The sequence below is a fragment of the Triturus cristatus genome, chromosome 2_2 (genome assembly GCF_964204655.1).
Source record: "Triturus cristatus chromosome 2_2, aTriCri1.1, whole genome shotgun sequence".
NCBI classification, from domain to species: Eukaryota; Metazoa; Chordata; class Amphibia; order Caudata; family Salamandridae; genus Triturus; species Triturus cristatus.
In genome coordinates, this window is record NC_140582.1 from 96,719,776 (window position 1) to 96,739,923 (window position 20,148).

A 20,148-nucleotide genomic window follows, 5' to 3' on the forward strand; every position below is an offset into this window, starting at 1 on the left:
AAACATACCCTTATTCCCATATGATAACCAACTAATCTACTATACAACATGGTCCTCAACATTTCCTTCCACGAGAGCAGGCTGCATTCAAGCCAGAAAGGTAGTCCATGGCCTTCTAATAGACAAAACATTTAGAGCCTACCTCTTTCAAGCTGAAGCCTTGACATCCTGAATCTTTTTCGATATCAAAGGTTGTAAGCAGAGGGGCTCTCTTGCAGGCAATCATGCTGTTTCAAGATCAGCATGATGAAATAACAGGTCACTCAACTGTAAGTAACTCAAGGTATTCAAAAACTCTATTATTTCTTAGAGCTGCATGCTTAGGAATCATTCCCTGCTACGAGACAGGTTTTGTTTAACATCGCAATATACAAGTAACACATAGGCTTCAATTAGCAGTATCCCAGTGTTAAGTGCAATAGCTACCACACGCAATAAAGTGTGACACTGCTGTGTTAACATTTTACTGGGTGCAGTAATTATCACCTTTTCCAAGTCGTGCCCTCAAATATACTGCCCCAATGTCCACATGTTCTGCTATTTACTGGGCATATTCTCACCCCAGGTAAATGTCAGAAAGTTTTGATCTGCAAAAATGTATCCATAGAATGCAGATTTTATCACACCCAGTAGAAACTGGGTTTATTAAAATCCACAGCAATACATAATTCCCTTGTGTGGTAACAGGAGGTACTACACATCGTAATACAGCGCAACAGAATTTTTTTTCTTAATTGAGGCCATAATCCACTAAACTATCCATGTCGTAAGTAATTTGGAGAGGACCTCCAGAGGCCAGATCCACATTTTCAAGCACAACTATGACTGGTAAAAGCATGTGGCCACATGTGAATCCATGAACGATATTAATGCATTACATGCTGCATTTATCAAGAAATTTCACAAAGGTGCCTTCAACAGTCTTCAAATGGTCCCACAAACCAGATGGCTTGCTTTTGACGGAGACTGAGATCATTATATTGTGTGGGTATATGTAATAGCCTCAGTTTTCACTGAAGGCTGTGAAGTGTTATTTCAATAGTTTCTCACAGAATAGGAGACATCGAAAAGGAATTACCTTTGGCTTCCTCCCCTTTTCATTCTAATACCATCTTCGAGGGAAGCATGCTGAGCAAATACAGGTCTTACTTTTCCTCCTGCAGGGATTGTTTTCATGGTAATATGTTTAATTATATCATAATTTTGAAGTGCCAGAGCCTTATGAGTAAGTGGAATGGCATGTTTTATTTATTTCAGAGTAGATTTATAAATTGAAAAACCAATGCAAAAGGTAATCAATCAAACAGTAATTGCAAAGTGCAGCTCATCACCCTTGAAGGTATCCAGGCACTGGGTTGCTGGGTTTAGTCGAAGAGCCAGGTCTTGAGGTAAGAATTCGCCCATTACAGTTCATACCGAAATTATACATTTACAGGTTAAATTTACTAAGGGGAAGGAGGAAATAGAGCCTACTTCCCATCTCCATTTCGGCTACATAAGAAACAAGAGATCCAAAAATCAAACCGGTCTCTCAATCCATTCCAAAAGCCGTAAATGTTCTCCATCTTCATAATCCTCCATTAAATGTGGGGACTCTTTACAGTATGAATTATTGTACAATATGGAATATCCTAGAAAAACTGAGAGGTCACATAATGCCCATTCAGCTTGCAGACAGTAGATTGAGGCAAGCCCATCATCACAATCTTTAGCCTCCAGATACATTATAACACCTATTAACGTAGGCCAATACCTGCGCACAATTCCTGCAAATGAAGGTAAAACGTATTTTACTCGTTCCCATGTCTCGCCAAATTATACAAACCTACATTACACTTGGGTCAATCAGTTGGAAATCTGGGCCAGTTGATTAGATACAGAAAGTAAAAACTGCAACAACAACAAAACAACACCTTTTCTACCAGAAAAACATCCCTAAAACAAGCGACTCTGGCAGTGTGATCCACATCGCATCACACGGTTCCCTGACATCTGTGCACTGAAAAGAAAGGCCTGGAAATTGCAGGTCCCAAAATTGTGACATTTACAGTTTCTGCCCGAGGACTCACATCGACTAGTTGGTGCCTGCTTTTTACCTCCGTTTTGACAACAAGGAAGAAAAAACACAAGAATGCCCTTCTAGTTTATTTGGCTGGTGTTAACATTGTTTAACCTGGTACCCAAAAGGGACACGTCAAAGTTTCCTGCCAGTGCACCTAGTGTTAGATAAACACTGTCCCCTTAAGAATGTAGGTTGTACTTGTCTGACCAGCTAGAGAAATTCCACTGCGCCCAGACATAGGTACATCTGATAAGAAACAACTCTGGCATACTGCCATTTCAGATGCAGTTTCCATTTGCTGTGCTGGTTTGATGTGAGCAATTCTTCAATGTGTTTTTACAGTTAACTACTAGAATGTGGAATAAAAATGAAATGTATGGCATGCGCTAGATTTATTTATACTACATCTGGAATGCAGGACTTCCGTCTTGACGCCATGTTTAATGAGCATGCCCACTATGGTTTGCTCACGTCTTCCATGTCATGCAACATGTAAATAACAGAAAAAGATTTCAAGTCCCCTAGGTGGATCAATTACGTAATTGATTAAATTCATACATATAGCCTATGTGCAAACTGGGAAGAAACACAAGTACACAGGAGCATACAAAGCTATATCATTTATTAAAATATTGCACAGAAAATATACATCAATTACATCGGATAGCAAAAACAGTTGTTAAAAAAACCTAAACAAAAGGAAGATTACATCAAAACTCATACCATCATGTATGTGGACACTTTCCTCTAGCCAATCATGTGGTACTAAATTCTTATTTTTTCTATTTAAAAAAAGAACAAGGCGTAAGGAAAGAATTAAGTCCTTGATATGCGAGGTGTTTGCAAAGAACAGGCTAATATCAAAAGGCACCGTTTGAAGCGGTGCTGCCTGATCACATCCTCATTAAGATTGAGAGAGTAGGATGAAGGAAAAATATTCAAGGTATTCACTGGCATTCTTCATTAAAGTCTTGCTACTGCTCCTTACTCTTGTGGAATCTGCTGTTCCACCAGGTTTGCAGCTTGTCTTCAGACTAAAGTACTTCTTGGAATCCCAAACAGTAAGAGGCAAGATCTTAATGGAAATATGTGGCGACTCCTTTTAGTATTAAGCTCAAAAAGAGCTACAATGGACTCTTGCACATGCAACCCCCCTTAATGTAACTAAGAGTAGAAGGAACTGTGGTGAAGATTATCTGAAAGTAATCGCAGCATTCCTACGAGAAACAGTTTCTTGACAAGTCCTACTGTTCATCGGTTCCTCAGAGAATTTATGATAAAAAACATTAAAAAAAGAAAGAAAAAAAAAAAAAACACACAAAAGCGCTTTTATTATAAATTTAAGATGACTCCCGCCAAAGCATGGAAAAGTGAAACTTCAGTTCTGTATGACAAGGCACGGAAATTTGGAAGATTAACAGCCTAATGGAATATGCTGTAGAAATATGGTCTAATTTGTACCTAGAATATTTTAGTTAAAAAAATAAAAAATAAACACGGGTGGCCCTGTAATTAAATTCTTCTGTCAGCGTTGCCCATTTAAGAACATTTAACTCTTAAGAGATGCATATTTCTAACAAGTACTTCTCTAACTCTGAATAGATAAACAAACGCTGCTTTTTTCAGACCATTCCCGATTTCTCAGCAGCAAGTTTTAAAGCATACCAAAACATTTCTCTGACATACAAGTCCATATATACTAACCATTATTTTCTTGTAGAGCAGCATGACATTGTCATCATCAAAAGGTAGGTATCCGCACATCAGTGCATACATCAGCACTCCCATGCTCCAAATATCGGCCTAAAAACAAGGCACAGAATTTCAGTGAATGCAAACAGATAAACAGGGTAGATGCAAAGGTTCTCAAACACAATACAAGCTGTTAGTTCACACAAGTAGGAGCTAAAATCACCTTTTGTGAGGAACCGGCATTTCAGGGACTACCAGATGGGCTAGTTTGAAACAGCAAGCGCGTACCTTCATTACCAAAATACAGGGTACAAACTGGACCCTTCAAGCTCACCTATTTGGCATTGCCTATCTACCAGACAACTCGAAAGGCCAGTCCAACAATGATCAATTTTTATCCGTATCAGCACAAAAGGCAGATGCATTATGAAGACACTCTACAATAGTTTTAACCTTCAGACATTAGCCATATTTAGTGGCCTCCAAAGGCCAGAGAAGCAGCCGAGCCTTCATTCCAACAGGGATCTTGAAAATAACTTAAACCGGAATCAGATACTAATCTGCGTCATGCACAGAGGAACTAAGGAATTTTTTGGTGTTTAGAAGGTTCTTCTACTGTAAAATAAATTTTCCTTCAGTTCCACTAATACTTCAAAGGTGCCCATCACACGCACTTAAACTGTGCACTTTGGCTTGTCTCCCATGTTTCTGTGCTCCACGTTTGGCCTCGCTGTTCAGAAGCAGAACTTCATGGTCAACGTTGGCTGACTTAATCTAGCCGGAACAAGCACTTACCGTCCCGTGTTTTGAAACCTTTCATGGACACATAGCTGTGTTTTCACGAGAAAGACCTGCTCTGTATCAGATATGCCTAACTGTATGAGTTGCACAACCTGCTTTGCTTCCCTTTACTCCAATGTACTGAAAACCTATAAAAGGCAGTGTGAACCTTCATACTGGATAGCATACACGCTCCAAAGACGGCTTTACCAGCAGAGCACTGGTCCACCAAAGCCAGATATCAGAAACAATTTTGCAGCTGTGCATCTTTTCATATTAAACTGTGGTCAGACTTTCACTGGCTTCTCGGCTGATCTCTATTCTATTGAGCACTACTGTATTTTTTGTGGTTTTTAACTAGGAAGAGGTTTGAGATGGGCATCTTGTATTAGGATCATAGTTTGCAATTTGAAAACTAGTGCAAAAATAACTTGGGAGGTCAGCGATAATGCCACTGGTCGACCATGGGGCCAAGTCATTACAAACTTGGCTCATTATTTCCATCTAACTGTCCAGTTATTGGCGTTTGTCAATATTGTTGATTTTAGCTTTGGTAAATGGTACACTGTTTTATACCTTCATTCTTGTACTAGAAAAGAGCAGCATTCAACGAACACACAATTTGGTTTGCATACACGTGGTGGATGTAAAGGATCTTCAAATGTTGGCCGTGGAGTAGCAAGTTGCTTTTGAAAGAGTGGCAAAAGCAGATTACATTACCTTGTGCCCATTCTGCAGTCATTTATGGTCGTTTTGTGAGGAGGGCTGGTCGAAAAAGCAGAACTACTATTTTAGAAGCGTTAACTTACTTATACAGAATGTTAAGAGGCCACATACAGAGGTTAGATAAGCCATAAAATAGAGGGAAATCCTGCTGTATCTCACAAACTGCACCCAGTCAAGATGCAATTGTACCCAGTGCCACCAAAATATACTCCCTCAGAAACATGGCAAAGGCATTCCAATTGTCCCCGATTGTCCTATAAATGTTTGGAGCTGCTGTGGTAATTTAGCAAGGTGCAGAGTTTCAAGCTGCAGAGACATGGAGCAGAACAAGCATGCCAACGTGACACTTGTCCACCCCTTAAATTAGTTCATGTAGGATGTCCAGGGGAACAGTTTTTGCACGATGCCAGGCACAGAATACAGGCCTTGTACTGCCCAAAACACTATCTTAGCACTTACATAAAATAACCTTCATGACTCGTTGGCACATAAATAAACTGAACATTTAAAAAAAGTTATATCTGAATTATGGCCCTAAAACGATGTGCACTACACTTCTTTGGGGCTGCAACTGCGGTTTGGATTGAAAAAACAGTTCAGGAGCAAAGGGCACCCTTGGTAAATTTGAGTCTGTCCACTGTCCCAAAAAGTCCCAGATCTCATGGGTCTTGAAGTAAAAAAAGTCATCTATGTAGTAGAGAAGTCGCCCAAAAAAAGGCCCCACGTCAAAAAAGCCATAAAGTTCACCAGCTGGACTTCCGATCTTCTCCCTTCCAGCCGCCCAATTCGTTCTGAGCTTCAGCAAAGCGAGTAGAACTACCGAAGGAGTAATTTAACATAATGTAAATACATATAAAAATGTAGGCTCTCCCATGTAAGCTCTAGCTAAGAAGACGTTGCAAACCTCACCGATCAAAGGAATACATGTTTTACTATTGTGTACCTCTGATCCGATGTATGCTTTCCCCTGGATTAGCTCGGGGGCTGCATAAGCCGGGCTTCCACAGCAGGTCATTAGATGGTAGTCAAGCCCACCCTGCAAGAAGAATCAAAGAAAGGAAAACATTTTCAGGGTCCAAAGAAAAAGAATTCTAATCAGAGAACAAGATATTCCTTCCTGACTCTTGCATCCTCTACGCATTTCATTCATGAGGTCAGAAATCTCCACCAGCTCCTCTATTTTAGTGTCACCAAAGTCTCAATCCTAGGATTTTTCTACTCTCTCTGCGCTGCTCTGCTCACAGAATTCCCCACAGAGCTTCGTGCAACACATGTATGCAGAAGAGCCTAAAACATTCCCCTTTCTCTGTATTGCCCCAGTAAACCACATCACTTACTGCCTTCCTGGATACTCAACTTAGAACTGCTCAGAGCTGTCCGAGGCTCAAATCTACCCCAAAAAAATTAACACCCACAAAAAACCCTGTATTTTCCATCACCCCCCAGACGCACACACTGCACAATTCTACAATCTTGTCCTCAGAACCTCAAAATGAGACCTTCCTAATCACCCCATCCAGTAGGTGTCCACTTTAACAGCAACATCACTCAATCCCTACTGCCGACTGGCTCAACCTGCTTAGCATCCGAAAGTCTACCTTCAAGTATTCCAAAAACATAACAAAGGAGTCTTCAGAAAGCTATATTTCTACATTAGCCCACTGGATAGGGCTCCACGATTTTGAGAAAGTTTAAAGTAATTATCATACTATGTAGGGTTATACCCTAATCCTTTCATCCCAGGAGTTAAAGTCCTCCAATTCAACTCAAGCATGTCCCTGAACCACCTCTCAGTTTTCAAACCCTATGAATTGATGGCACTCAGGCTTCTTGTGAAATTCAGGGCATGGATGTTATTGCAGAAATCCTATTTTTAACTATATTCACCACTCTATCACGCACAGCGTTCTGACAAATGAGGTCATTTGACAGGCCATTAGAATCGTTATTAATGCTATTATTTCACATGGTGTAAGTGATGTAATATGAAAGGGCATAAGCAGTGCATGGCAAAGGTGCGAGTTATAGTTAATGAAGTGTGGCTAGTGAGTAGGCAACACTAAACGGAAGTGCTAGAGTTACAGTAATTTTAAGGTGGTGCATAAATTATAAACGTAAAGGATTACTATTACTGTAGAGTTTGTAATGTTTGTGTACTTTCAAGTTTGGTTTGTTTAGAAAGAATAACGTTTTCCTAGCTATAACTAAGTTTCAACCTTTGTTCTTTTCATTGAATTTCAATCGTTTTTTTTTAATAAAGTGTTTCAAAAATTGTGAGAAAGTGGCTCTGTATATACTGTTCCCTAATAGGTACAGGGTGTACAGAGTCCACAGTCCCCCAGAGGCTGATAGAGGTCAAAGTTAGGTATGACCTTACTCTCAAAAGTGGTAGCTTGGTCGAGCAGTAAGGCAGTACCAGAGGACAGTGTAAAGCATTTATTGTACACACTCAGTCAGCAAATGGTTTCACACACTCAATAACTGAACTCTAGGCCAATGATTTGTATATATAAAATATATGCTTGTTTTATTTTTAGAACCACAAAGGGGGTAAAAATATACTTTCTCAGAATGAGAGGTTGAATATAAATACTTTTGTTTCAAGCAATAAATTTGTGTAAACAGTCACAGTTGGTTGCAATAAACAATCCTATTTCCTAAACATAACAATGCATTGAGCTCAATGGTAAATTTAGGTTATTTGTAATAAATTACTTTTCAGATTACTTTTGGAATTCCAGGTCTGGATCCTAGAACCAGCCTGGGGTCAGTATTCAGAATCAAGTGATGAAAGTCGACTTAATAACTGTAATGATTTTTAAATAATATTTAGCTATTTCAAAAGTTAGCACTTAGAAAATATTTCACAGAAAACATTCAATGGATCTCTATGGCAAGAAATTCAAATTGCAGGTAGAGTACTTAATCGTTACTTTAGTAATCCAGGACTGGGTGCCTAGACCCAGGACTGGGGTCCTTATCAAAAGCAGGTAAGTAATTTCGTTTGCAGAATTGGTACGATTTTAAAAGAATATTTCAAATTTGCAAAAGTAGACACTTAGAAGAAATTTCACAGAAAAGCAGACAATGGTTTCCTATGGGAGAAAAATGTGTTAGAAGTAAGTATAGTTGTGAACACTTTTCGGAGTCAGGGCTGGGCACCAAGATCCAGCACTGGGAGCTCACCTAGGAGCAGGTGAGTAAATTCGTTTTTGTCACTTGGCTGATTTTTGGTGAATTTTTGCAGTTTTGAAAAGTTCACACTTAGAAGATTTTTGAAGAAAAAGCCAGTCAATGTTACCCTATGAGGAAAATGAAGTTAGCGGTTTAAGGGTAAGTACTCGACTGGTAGTGTTGAAATTCCGGGCCTGGACTCAGGGGTCCCCCAGTGTCAGGTAAGCACAGTTGATTCACCCTCAGCGGTTTCAGGACGGCCGGGTGCAGAGAGAGTTGGGCCCAATGTTATCCTATGAGGGATAGGGGGGCCTTGGTTGGTGGCTGCTGTCTGGCAAGCCACGCGGCTGTGGGAGCTGGGCTCCTGGTCACTTACTCAGGGCAAGTGGGGAAGTAGGTTAGAGTAGAGAGGGCACTGCCAGGGCCACTCGGGCGGCTGGGTGCAGGGTGCTTTTGAGCCTTAGGGCGCTCAATGGAAATCAATGGGAATATTCCGGTTTGGAAAGAGGCTGCAGGCTCGGGGACGAGGATGTTTCAGGTGCCACCACCACTTCGAGAGGTAAGTTGGGTAGTTGTAGGTTAGGTGGGTACCCCGGGATTGGGCACAGGGGGTCGCAGGGCGCCGGGTGCAGGGGTGCCTTTTGACGTCGGGAATCTTACCCTCTGGTTGATCGCGGCTGGGGTGGCACTTGGTTCTGAGGCTGCAGGCTTCTTCCGGGATGTCGAGGGGGGTCCTTGGGTGCCGGACTCTGGGTCACAGTCGCCGTGGGGTCGTCCTCTGGGTCTTTGTCCACTCCGGCACTGGCCAGGCTTGGCTGGTGCAGAGTGTGTTGGGTCCGCGGTCCCGGGCTGGTGCCAGGGATAGCAAGTAGGTTTCTTGAGTAGAGCCTCTACTCGTGGGAGTCCCAGGGGCTTAGAGCTAAAGGGTAGCCAGGTCCTCCGGGGTTGGTGAGGTTGCTGGCCACGTGGGATGCCGCGCTGGTGCAGGTTCGAGAGTCGACAGGCCGGTAGGGCTGGGGCCAAAGCAGTTGGTGTCTTCTTCTCTTTTTAGCAGCTGCAGGGCAGGTCTTTGTTCTTCTTGCTCTTCTTGTCGTTTTTCTTTCTGGAATCTCCGGAAGGAAGGTTCAGGGGGCCCCTAAATACTAGATTTAGGGGCGTTACAGGTAGGTGAAGGCCAGGGACCAATGGGTCCTTGTCCTGGGGTGGGTACACCCCCTATCCTGCCTCTCTCCTGTGGGAGGGGGGCAGTAGCCTAATCCTGATAGGGTAGGGCCTCCCATCTCCAAGATGGCGAGAGCCCGGAGATGTGCTTCACCTCGCCTCCCCCACCTGAGGGGTGGGGTGGGCAGGCTGGCACATCCCCTGTCCTTGTATGGGGTTTCCGGCCAAGCTTCCCGCCAGAGTGGGGGGTTGCAGTGGCCTGGGGAAACTCCAACTGGCGGCATGCCTTTGAAGCTTCCCTTTGCTCATCCTGGGGGAGGAGATTTCTCACCTCACCCAGGATGTGCATTGTTGCAGGCCCGGGAGAGCAGGGGCTCTCCCACCCAGGGGTCCAGCAACGTGTCTGCTGTGTGGCAGCCTGGGCAGCCCCAGAGCAGACGTGGATTGCAAGTTAGCTGTAAGGGGGCATCTTCTAAGATGCCCTCTGGGGTGCTTAGTACATTAAATCCTACACTGGCATCAGTGTGGGTTCAATGTGCTGAGAAGTTTGATACCAAACTTCCCAGGCTTCAGTGTTGCCAATATGGTGCTGTGGAGCTCGTGTTTGACAAGCTCTCAGCACCATGTATTCTTAAGTGACAGCACTGCACTTACAGTGCCCAGGAATGGACCCGGGTACTGTAGGGGCACAGGGCTCCTGCTCCTGTGCCCACACCATAGGCGTAATGCACCCAGCTAGAGGGGTGGCTGACATATGCCTTGGCAGTGTAGGTGATGGGCATGGTACACAGTGATGTGTGCCATGTCGACTCTTTGTTTTGTCCTGCACCCAGACACTCAGCCTGCAAGGGCAGTGTGTGTGTGTAAGGGTACAGGGCCTCTGAGGGTGGCACAATGAGTGCTGCAGCCCTTAGAGGCCTTCCCTGGTCACAAGGCCCTGGGTACCTAGGGTACCATTTACTAGGGGCTGACATGTGGCTAGGGTTTGCCAATTTGGAGTTTGTGTGGTTTAAGGAAGGAACATAGGCCTTGGGCACCTGATTGGCAGGAACCCAGGGTACACTCAATCGAAGTACATTCAGCAATTTAGCAAAAAGTGGGGGCATACCATGCAAGAAAGATGGCACTTTCTCACAAAAATTAGAGTGCAGTGTTGTCGAAAAAACGTGAAATGTTATGGAGTACAGTGGCTTGGAGTGGGATAGAGTAATATCGTACAGTGGAGTGGTACAGACGTAAAAGACATGGGAGACGTATAGAGTGGAGCAGGGTGGAATATCAATGAGTTTAGCGTAATACTGTGGAATGGAGTAGAGTGGAATTGCGTAGAGTGACATAGAATGGAATAGAGTGGAAAGGCAAAGAGTGGGGTGGTGTAGTAGAGTTTAGTTTAAAGAGACATAGCCTAAAAGTGGCTAAACCGATGTAGATGAAATCTGGTATGTATATAGATTATGGGGTGGAAAGGGAAATTTTCGTATAATTCTAAATTGCTTAAGTAGCATTAAAGTTATAAGCCACAAGACTCTTAGTTATATATTGGGCCATGGTATACTGCGGTAACATCGCGGTAAACCGCAGTATTTGTTAATCACAATGCAGTAAATCATTGGCCAATAACCTTCTTTACAAAGTAAAAGGAAGCCACATAGCTTTCATGACACTTCAGCTGGGTTCTGCGTTAGGGCCTTAGATATAGGTAAGTAGTAGGTTTTAATGTTGTTCTCTACCCCTTTAATAAAGTGGTAATATGTAGGGAAATGTATTTATATTTTTCTATATATTTTTAAGTAAGTAGATACGTTTACTGAGTAATGTGCTATTACCTACCATTTACCATGGTAGTTACAGGAAAAATAAAAACATGCAAAAAATAAAATGTATCCTGTAGTACGCCATATATGTGAAATAGTGTTATACAGTCTAATTTATTTTTGACAAAGAATTAAAAAAAAAAACAAAAAAAAAGATTTTTGAAGTAACACATTATTTCTAGGAAGTAGTGCTGTACTGCATTAATTTTATTTTTAAAGTAAATACGTAAAAAACTTGAAGAACTGTAATACACTATTTGTGAAATATAGTGTAGTGCTTTTAAAAAAAACAATCTACACATTCAATCTTGTTATTAATTCGAGTATTGCGGTACTGAGGTACTCCTATACATTTTTTTTTTATATATAAAAACAAACAATTTTCTCTACCTATTTCCACTTTAACAAAGTGGTAATAGGTAGGGAAAAATATAAAACCTACTATTTACCTGTATCTAAGGCCCTAACCCAGAACACAGCCTGACTGTGTAAAAACAACATTGCTATATTTAACTTTTGAAATGCAGCAATTACCAATCTTATATTGCCTTGTTGTCGGCAAGTACCGTGAAATTACCGCATCTGGAGATATCACTAACTTTCATTGCTATACAAATTTAAAAATACTAACATACTTACCTCTACTACCAACAAAGGATCATCTACACACCATAAAATATATACCCGACAAATTTCACTCGAATCCAACTGCCCGTTTTCAGGCTATGCCAGAGTATAAAGTCTATGGAAGATGCATTGGTCGAAAACCACCCCTTTTCTTCTTTACTTCCCCTTGACAAATCTCTGCGAAACTTTGCATCATCCGCCAATATAGAACAACAAATAGGTCTACAAAGCTTTGTGGAGATTTGTCAAACAGTGGCAAAGTTATCGGCGAGCAAACATCTGAGGAAATCCTATCTCTGGAAATACTACCTATAACTACAGAGTGTGGGGTGGGGAATAGAAATACAGATAGACATCAAGATATAGAGAAAAATAAATATCTAGAGAGATCTATAGAGTTGATTTAATAGCTGGCTAGCTAGCTACAGAGGTTAAGTAGTGTGCTTGAAGTAGACACTATGTCTAGAGCCCACTGTTCGCTGTCTAATGCTATGCACATTGGAGTTTGTAGATGTAGTTGTGCATGCAGGATCTGTCCAGTTTTAGAAAACAAGCCTGTTGGCTTGGGGAATCCAGAGCTGGGTACAAGGTGTATATGACCCAGATATAAAAACCTTACACAAACAAGTACCGGCACAGCCAATAGGTGTGGCGTTGACTGCCAGCCTTTTGGCAATTCGTGTTTGGTCATGGCCCTCATGAATCTAAACAAAAAGATTGGCTAAAGGCAAAAACATTGTTTTGGTTTAAAAAAAGCAAACAGGCAAACAGTGCCATAGTACTCCCTGGCACTGAAGGGAAATACTTTGCGTGTCAATGTGCCCCTTGTGAAAAGGCAGCAAGCCGCAACTCATAGTGGAGTCAGCCAATGGCTGAAGTGGGCCGACACATTGCCCCTTGATGCATATGGAGTAAGTCTGACAGAAAACCCCTTAACGTAACTATGTTATACGCATAATTTTAGTAAAATGAAATGGTCTTGGCAAACCGACTTCGAAAAGCATTGGCTGCCTGCCTTTTGCCTTTGGAAATGAAAGAAGAACGGAAGGAAGAAGGAAAGAAACAAGAGGGACAGAAAGAAAAGAGGAAGGTAAGTAAGAAAAACGGTAAGAAGCAAAAGAAGAGATGGAAAAAAGGGAAGGAAACAAGGACAGAAAGAAGGAATGACAGACAAGAAGGGTTGCAAAGATATTGCATCCTGATGAGCTTATATTCAGAGTTCATGTGAGCTACTGATATGGTGTGAAAAAGCAGCAGTTCAATACACAGAGGCCACTTCAAGAGGAATTTTCAACAGCATTGGCACCTTGGAACTAATAAAGCTGGAAGGTGCCCTGTTCTCTTATCTGGTATAAAGCGTCCTGCTATCACATCAGACTCTACAAACAAAGGCAACACTAAAGCAATAACTTAAAACCAAAATCACTGGCATTGAAGGGTACTACCTTGTGTGTGGATGTACTCCTTGTAAAAGGGCAAAATATTGTCACTGAAAGTGATGTTTGCTCTCCCATTGCCCCATGATGTATTGGGTAGAAGCAAAAAATGAATGCCACCAGAGCACATCGAACGATGAAGGGAGATGGATGGAAGAACCATTATGCAACACACAATTTTAAAAAAAAAAGGGGGGGGGGGGGGGGGGGTGGGTCTTGGCTAACGCCAGACCTGAATGGTCTGAAAGCTAATTACTGACCAATAGCAGTTGCATTTTAGTCCATGCCACCTCATTAAGTGCATGGTCAGGATATAAACTCAAAGAAATTGAAAAAATAAGATCTTGCAACATACTTTAGGTTTCGCACAGAGGCCGAAATCTATCAGTTTCAGGTTGCGATCTTCATCTATGAGCAGATTCTCCTGTAAAATAAAAGTCATCAGTTACAAAACCAGAACTTAGACCATAAGCAAGGTAATCTATAAAGGATTCTTTTTCCCAACTTACTGGTTTCAGATCCCGATGGGCATACCCCTCTCGATGTATGTAAGCCACTGCGGACACGATCTGGCGGAAAAATATTCGGGCTTCGTCTTCCGTTAGACGGTCTTTGGCAATTATGTAATCGAAGAGCTCCCCGCCAGGGCAGTACTGCAGGGCCAGAAAACAGTTTATAGATATCTTGCAGGCAACAGTTAGTACCTTAGGGCTCAGCAGTAAGCAAGTCTCAGCAACGCTAACTCACCTACTCAAAGGGTAGAGTTTCCATATTCGGAATGGCAAATGCGTCCAGACCCAAAATGGTTTCATTTTAGTCTAAAACTTTAAATCCTACAACACAATGGCTCTGAGGGGTGATGTCAAGACCCTAAGAGGGCACTTCCGATTCGATGCCATTAAAAAGACAGAATCTTGGGGCACCATATCAATCAACTGTTCTGCTAGAAACATGATCAATCAGAAACTCAGGGCCGATTACATGATGGGACCCACCAAGGAGGAAACTCTTCTCACACAAACATAATAGAATACTACGGTAAGAGACACAAAAATATTCATCTTCAAGAACACACAGCAAATCACAATAGTAAATCACTTGGAGACTTGAGGCATCGGAGCTGTGTTCTGCCCTGTTTAAACAGAATATTTTTTACTCGTTATTTTATTTTTAAAACAAAAAACAGCAGAGCAATAATCACAGAGTCGGAATTTGATAGACTAAGTGTGTGGCTACAGGCTGCTTACATGTTTTTTTCACGGAAGCCTCGACATGACAGTTTGAAGCAGCGAAAAATTAAAGGAAAATACAAAAACGATTGTGATGATACAAGAAGCCCAAAAACTCGGTTTATTGCATGACAGCAGTCAATTTAGCACCTCACAGGTTATCCAACACCACTTTGGATTGGACTTCTGGGCCCAAATATACTGTGATCAAAAGCAAAACTGCAAGTCCCAATAAGCAAAGTGTTGTTGGCCAAAAGCTATCGCAGACGTCAGACACTGACATGTACATTCAGAGAAGAGGGAAAGAGCATATTCCATCCTACCCATGCTACTACTGTGACCTCAAGTTGGAGTTAAAACCTAGGCTGCATAGCAGTGACAAACCACATTCCAATACCTCAAAGGGAATAGCAGCCCCCATAACCAAGACCCTCCAAAAATGAGGTCCTTTATTGCCATACATCTTTCTTATAATGGTTTGTAGTACTTCCAGCAGGTGTACGACACTGTTTAAACAGTTTCCTCCTCTTTGAAAACACCTCATGCTACAGCAATTACAAAACCACCCACTTTTTTTATTTTATTTCATCTAGGCTTTCCGATACTACACAATATTCCTGTGAGAGCGAAAACTAAAGTTTTGAGTCTTTTTTCCATTCTAAAACTGGCTTAGCGATACAACAAAATCCATAAGAGCAAGAGGACTTAACCAAGTTTCACTTAATAGCAGCTTTGTTGTCACACAGATATTTTATGGTCTCAATTTACTAAGGACAAACATAAAAACTATAGGCATGTTAAAAAAAATGAAGGTTTTTCCCCCCCAATATTGTGAACCCACCTCCAAAATCATGAAGATCTTCTTTGAAGTTTCGATTACATGATACAATCGGCATACGTGCTGATGACTCAAGCTCTTCATTGCTTTAATCTCAGTTTGAACACGAGGTAAATCATCCTGCAGAGGGAACCAGAATCATTGACACGGGCTGGCATTCGGTAAAGATCACACCAACCACCACACCTTCAATAGCCTTCTTAAAATCAATTCTGAGTGATCGAAACTAACGATGGTCTTTGAACCAGTAGAAATAGCTTGTTGTCTGAGTCCCAAAGTATCATTGCTCAGGCTTTCAAAATTGAAATGTAGGTGATTTTAGCAACATCATTTTGAAGATTCAAACAAGTGGAAATCGAACAAAATCCCACCATCTCAAACTGTGCCGATGCAACACCTGCCAGATAGAACAAATCATGTCCAAGTAGAGCCATTTAACGTCCGCGGGATGCACAGTAGTAAATAGGGTACAGAATTAAGGCCCAAAGGCAGACGAGTGAAGATTGTCACCATTCAGTCAAGGAGACTATTTTGCTTTGTAATATTTTTGTACAAAGCTGTACAGATCATGGATCCAACCTCCTTTGGAGTTTGGAAATTCCAAGGGCACAAGTTTCTTCCTAACTCTATGGTAACTTGAATATACATAACCAACAGAGTAGTTGGGTTAAGTTAGAGGACTTAAATTTAGTTCTCCTTGGCAGGAAATTCAACGTCTTGAAGCTAGTGTGAGTTTAATAAGAAATTCATTTTGTTAACTTTCTTTATTTTGAAATGGCAAAAGTCTGACTGCAGAAAACGCAAAAATTAGCAAGTGCCAAATGAACCCAGTGTGTCTTAGCATATTTTCTGTGAATAAGCAAATTAAGGAAACTGACATATTTACGTGGAGAAGTGTGGCTCAATGATTAGAGCGGCAGACCCTGATGCAGAGGTCTAGCTCGTGACCAGGGTTCAATTCCCCGCCTTGGCGGGTCTTGGGCTCAAAAATTCCACGGACCTGATAATTCTCGCCTCTGTGCCATTCCAATCATGGAGTCCCACTCTGAAACTCTGGGCAATAGCTTGCTTAATCTCCACAACGGCCCCCACAACGCTAAGGATGCCTGGCCTCCACCTTGGGGGTGCCCAGGAGTGGACGCCTCACAGGGAAAGCCAGGATGGGTTCCACAGCGGTATTCGTACAAGCGCCTTGAGACCCTTGCGGGTGAGTAGTGCGCTATACAAGTATCAATTTACATTTATATGTGGTGTGGGAAGAGAGAGGGTGTTTTGAGAACCAGCTTTAGGAGGTGTTTGACAAAGATGAAGGGACAGCCCTGAGAGAGTCCATTATTGGTGCTGGAGTAGCCAATGATTTGCTGTAGGACATTGAGTCATATTCCAACAACTCCACATGGGCCCTCTTTGGTAATCACAGGGAGCAGACTCAGTCCTTAGCAGTAACTAGCCTGACCCTTTTTAATGCCTTCATTAATTATTTGGACAGTTATAAGGCCCTATGCTGTAAACTAATTATCAACAATAGGCCAGTGCTGTATTTACTATATTGTGACAATTCTGAAGTTATAGGCGGAAGCCAGTTTCATTACACTCCCTTAAGCCAGTTTCATTACACTCCCTTGTGTCAGTCTTCTAGTCCTATTGCCATTCAAAAAAAACTACAACCCCATGTTGCAAAAACAAACGCCATGATTGTAGGCAGCCTTAAAAAGATGCACTTTGGTTGAGTGCTTATACTTAAAGAAGGAGGTGGAAGGACACAAGTAATGAATTAGGGCTCCAGGGGAGGGACAATCACATGAAAAGGAAGGAACCATAGGACAGCTGACGAATAAGAAGCATGCAAATGAGTGACTATGAAGCCAATCAGTGGTAAGCAATCTGCAGTCATTAAATACACTGATAGAAAGCAAAATCTCAAAGATACCACATGCGACAAAATTTAAAAAGTCAGTAATCTGGTGTTGCCATAGAATAAGTGTATGAGGACAATAAGGATTTTCCCCACAATACACCTCTGTGAGGGTGCAGAGAATCATACTGGGGTAAACTTCATTGGTGATCTAGTCTTTGGGCTATCCAGTCTGCTTCGATTTACCAGCAGGAACTGATGGATGCACTATCACTCGGCAACTCCCTTGGGTCGGGTAAACTCATAGTACAGTGGTTTAAAACTAGGTGTAATGTTCTATGGTCCAGGTCAACAAAGGTCACAAAACTCAATGTTTTTGGTTAAACTTAAGTGTTGAGGGGAAAATTTAGTTCACAACTACAAAAGGCACAGAATATGTGTTTGAATGTCAGTATGATAACAAAAATTACATTGGCTCCATGTGACTTCACATGGGCATTCGCTCTACCCTATTTTGACCACATGATAAACATCAGCTGAGCAGCAAGTTTTTGCCCTGAACGCACACAATCCACTGAAGACTTGATTTTCTCATGTCCCAAGACAAGCAGCAATAGGAAGGACGTGGCTGAAACCCGTAAAGCTAAAATATAGAATTAGGTATGCCATCTTCAGCCTGCTAAAATGTCTCCGAAAATTAAAATCTTTACTGCACGTTATATTTGGCATGCACTGAAATTACAGAAGAATCTGCCGAAGTGAAGTAAACAAATTGCGGTTATATGTGCATTTTATTGTACCATGTTGCTACTAATGCTCAGTAGAGAGTGGTTAATTGGAGCCAGTACTCAACGGAGAACGGCACTGGTCTTTAGGTCTCGCCTGACCCAGCGCATGTGCTGGTCTGGCAAGACTTATTGAGAGGGCTCCAAAAAGTGCTACCAGGCCAGCCTAGAGCTACAGTGCATGTGCGCGGGCGCCACTTTTACCACGATTTTTTATTTTATTTATTTGCAGGTTTTTATAGCGCTAGAATCGACTCCAACTGGAGTATCTCTGCGCTTCTGGCGGGTTAATCCTTTATCAAGAGTAAGACAGGCGGAAGTCAATAGATTGCATTTATGAACAACAAGGTTTTAAGTTGTTTCCTAAACATCAAGTGTTCGGAACACGAACGAATAGCTACAGGATGACAATTCCACAATTTAGGTCCCAACACTGAAAGGGCCTTATTTCCGTGCCTGGCCTTCTTGGGACGCGGTACTACCAGTAAATGCCCATTGCTGGATCGGAGCATTCTGGAGGGAATGTATGGAATAAATTTCTTTTCCAAGTATAGTGGACCTTGTCTATTTAGGCTCTTATGTATTAAACAGCAAGTTTTAAATGTTATCCTTTGGCGGATTGAGAGCCAGTGTAGTTCTTCTAAAAGTGGCTTTGATGCTGTTCTTAGAGGGGCATTAAGAACAAGGCGAGCCGCAGTATTTTGTATCACTTGGAGTCTGTTCAATACTCCCTCATTTGCAGAGAGCAACAGACCGTTGCAGTAGTCGATCCGACTCATGACAAGGGCCTGCACCAATGTCTTCCTGAAGTGGTCCGGCAGTAATGGAAAGACTTTACGTAGCAGGCTAATAGTATGGAAGCATACGCCTGCGACATAATTAGTATGTTGTTTTAGTGACAAATCCTGGTCAAGGCGAATGCCCAAGTTTTTAACGATCTGTTTGGGCTCAGGTACTACGCCTAGACCAGGTGGCCACCAGTCTGGAGTCCAGAGTATTTTGGCTTCTCCGAACAACATGACCTCCGTTTTGTTGACGTTACACTGTAAGTAATTAGTGGACATCCAACATGCTACAGCTTCCATGCCTGCAGAGAAAGAGCTCCTCAATTCCGAGGTAAGAGTTTTAAAAGGGAAGAGGAGCTGCGTGTCATCAGCATATGACACAGGGATGAAGCCAAATTTACGCATCACTCTTACCAGGGGGGCCACATAGATGTTAAAAAGCGTTGGGCTTAGACAAGAGCCCTGTGGTACCCCTTTCAAAACTTTTACCTCTGTTGAGCGATACGTACCCATGGTGACAGTCTGGGTACGATCGGAAAGGAAGCTTCTCAGCCATGCAAGGGCTTTGTTCTTAATCCCCACGTTCGACAACCGGTTAATAAGAATGTTATGAGACACGGTGTCGAACGCTGCTGATAGATCTAATAAGACTAAGATCACGGAGTAGCCTTTATCTTGAAGCATGTGCAGGTCGTCCGTAACAGAAAGTAGTGTAGACTCTGTGCTGGGTTTTGGCCTGAAACCAGATTGAGAATGGTCGAGGCCGCCCTCAGTTTCAATAAAGCTGGAGAGGAGTCTATTAACATACTTTTCTGTAAGTTTTCCCAGAAAAGGTAACAGTGAAATTGGCCTTAGGTTGGATAATTCAGTCCAAGCAGTGGTGGTATTTTTCCTGATCGGCCTAACTAGTGCACGTTTCCATTCTCTGGGGACATATCCTGTACTCAGGGACAGATTGACGAGTTTTCCGATCGTAGGACATAGTGTGTCAAATAGAGTGGGCATTAATCTGGCTGGAATAATATCGTCTGGACTGCCACTTTTAATCTGCTTGGCCAATACAGATAGATCCTCATAAGTAATGGGGGGAAAGGTGTCCAAAGTGTTTATGCCATGATTGAATTCTGTGTTTTGGAAGGCAAGGACTGTATCAGTAGCCATGGCATTATTAGACTCCACAATTT

At 42.1% G+C, this 20,148-nt stretch overlaps 1 protein-coding gene across 1 annotated transcript in view; it reads right to left on the reverse strand.

Moving 5' to 3' along the window:
- MELK (maternal embryonic leucine zipper kinase) overlaps window positions 1–20,148 on the reverse strand; it is a 196,000-nt gene that overhangs the window by 135,169 nt on the left and 40,683 nt on the right. Inside the window, exons 4-8 of the mRNA XM_085641101.1 lie at window positions 15,543–15,659; window positions 13,982–14,125; window positions 13,828–13,896; window positions 6,204–6,296; window positions 3,767–3,865 (exon numbers count right to left, since the gene is read on the reverse strand). Of these exons, the coding sequence (XP_085497227.1) occupies window positions 3,767–3,865; window positions 6,204–6,296; window positions 13,828–13,896; window positions 13,982–14,125; window positions 15,543–15,659 (522 nt within the window). The remainder of the gene's footprint in view (window positions 1–3,766; window positions 3,866–6,203; window positions 6,297–13,827; window positions 13,897–13,981; window positions 14,126–15,542; window positions 15,660–20,148) is intronic.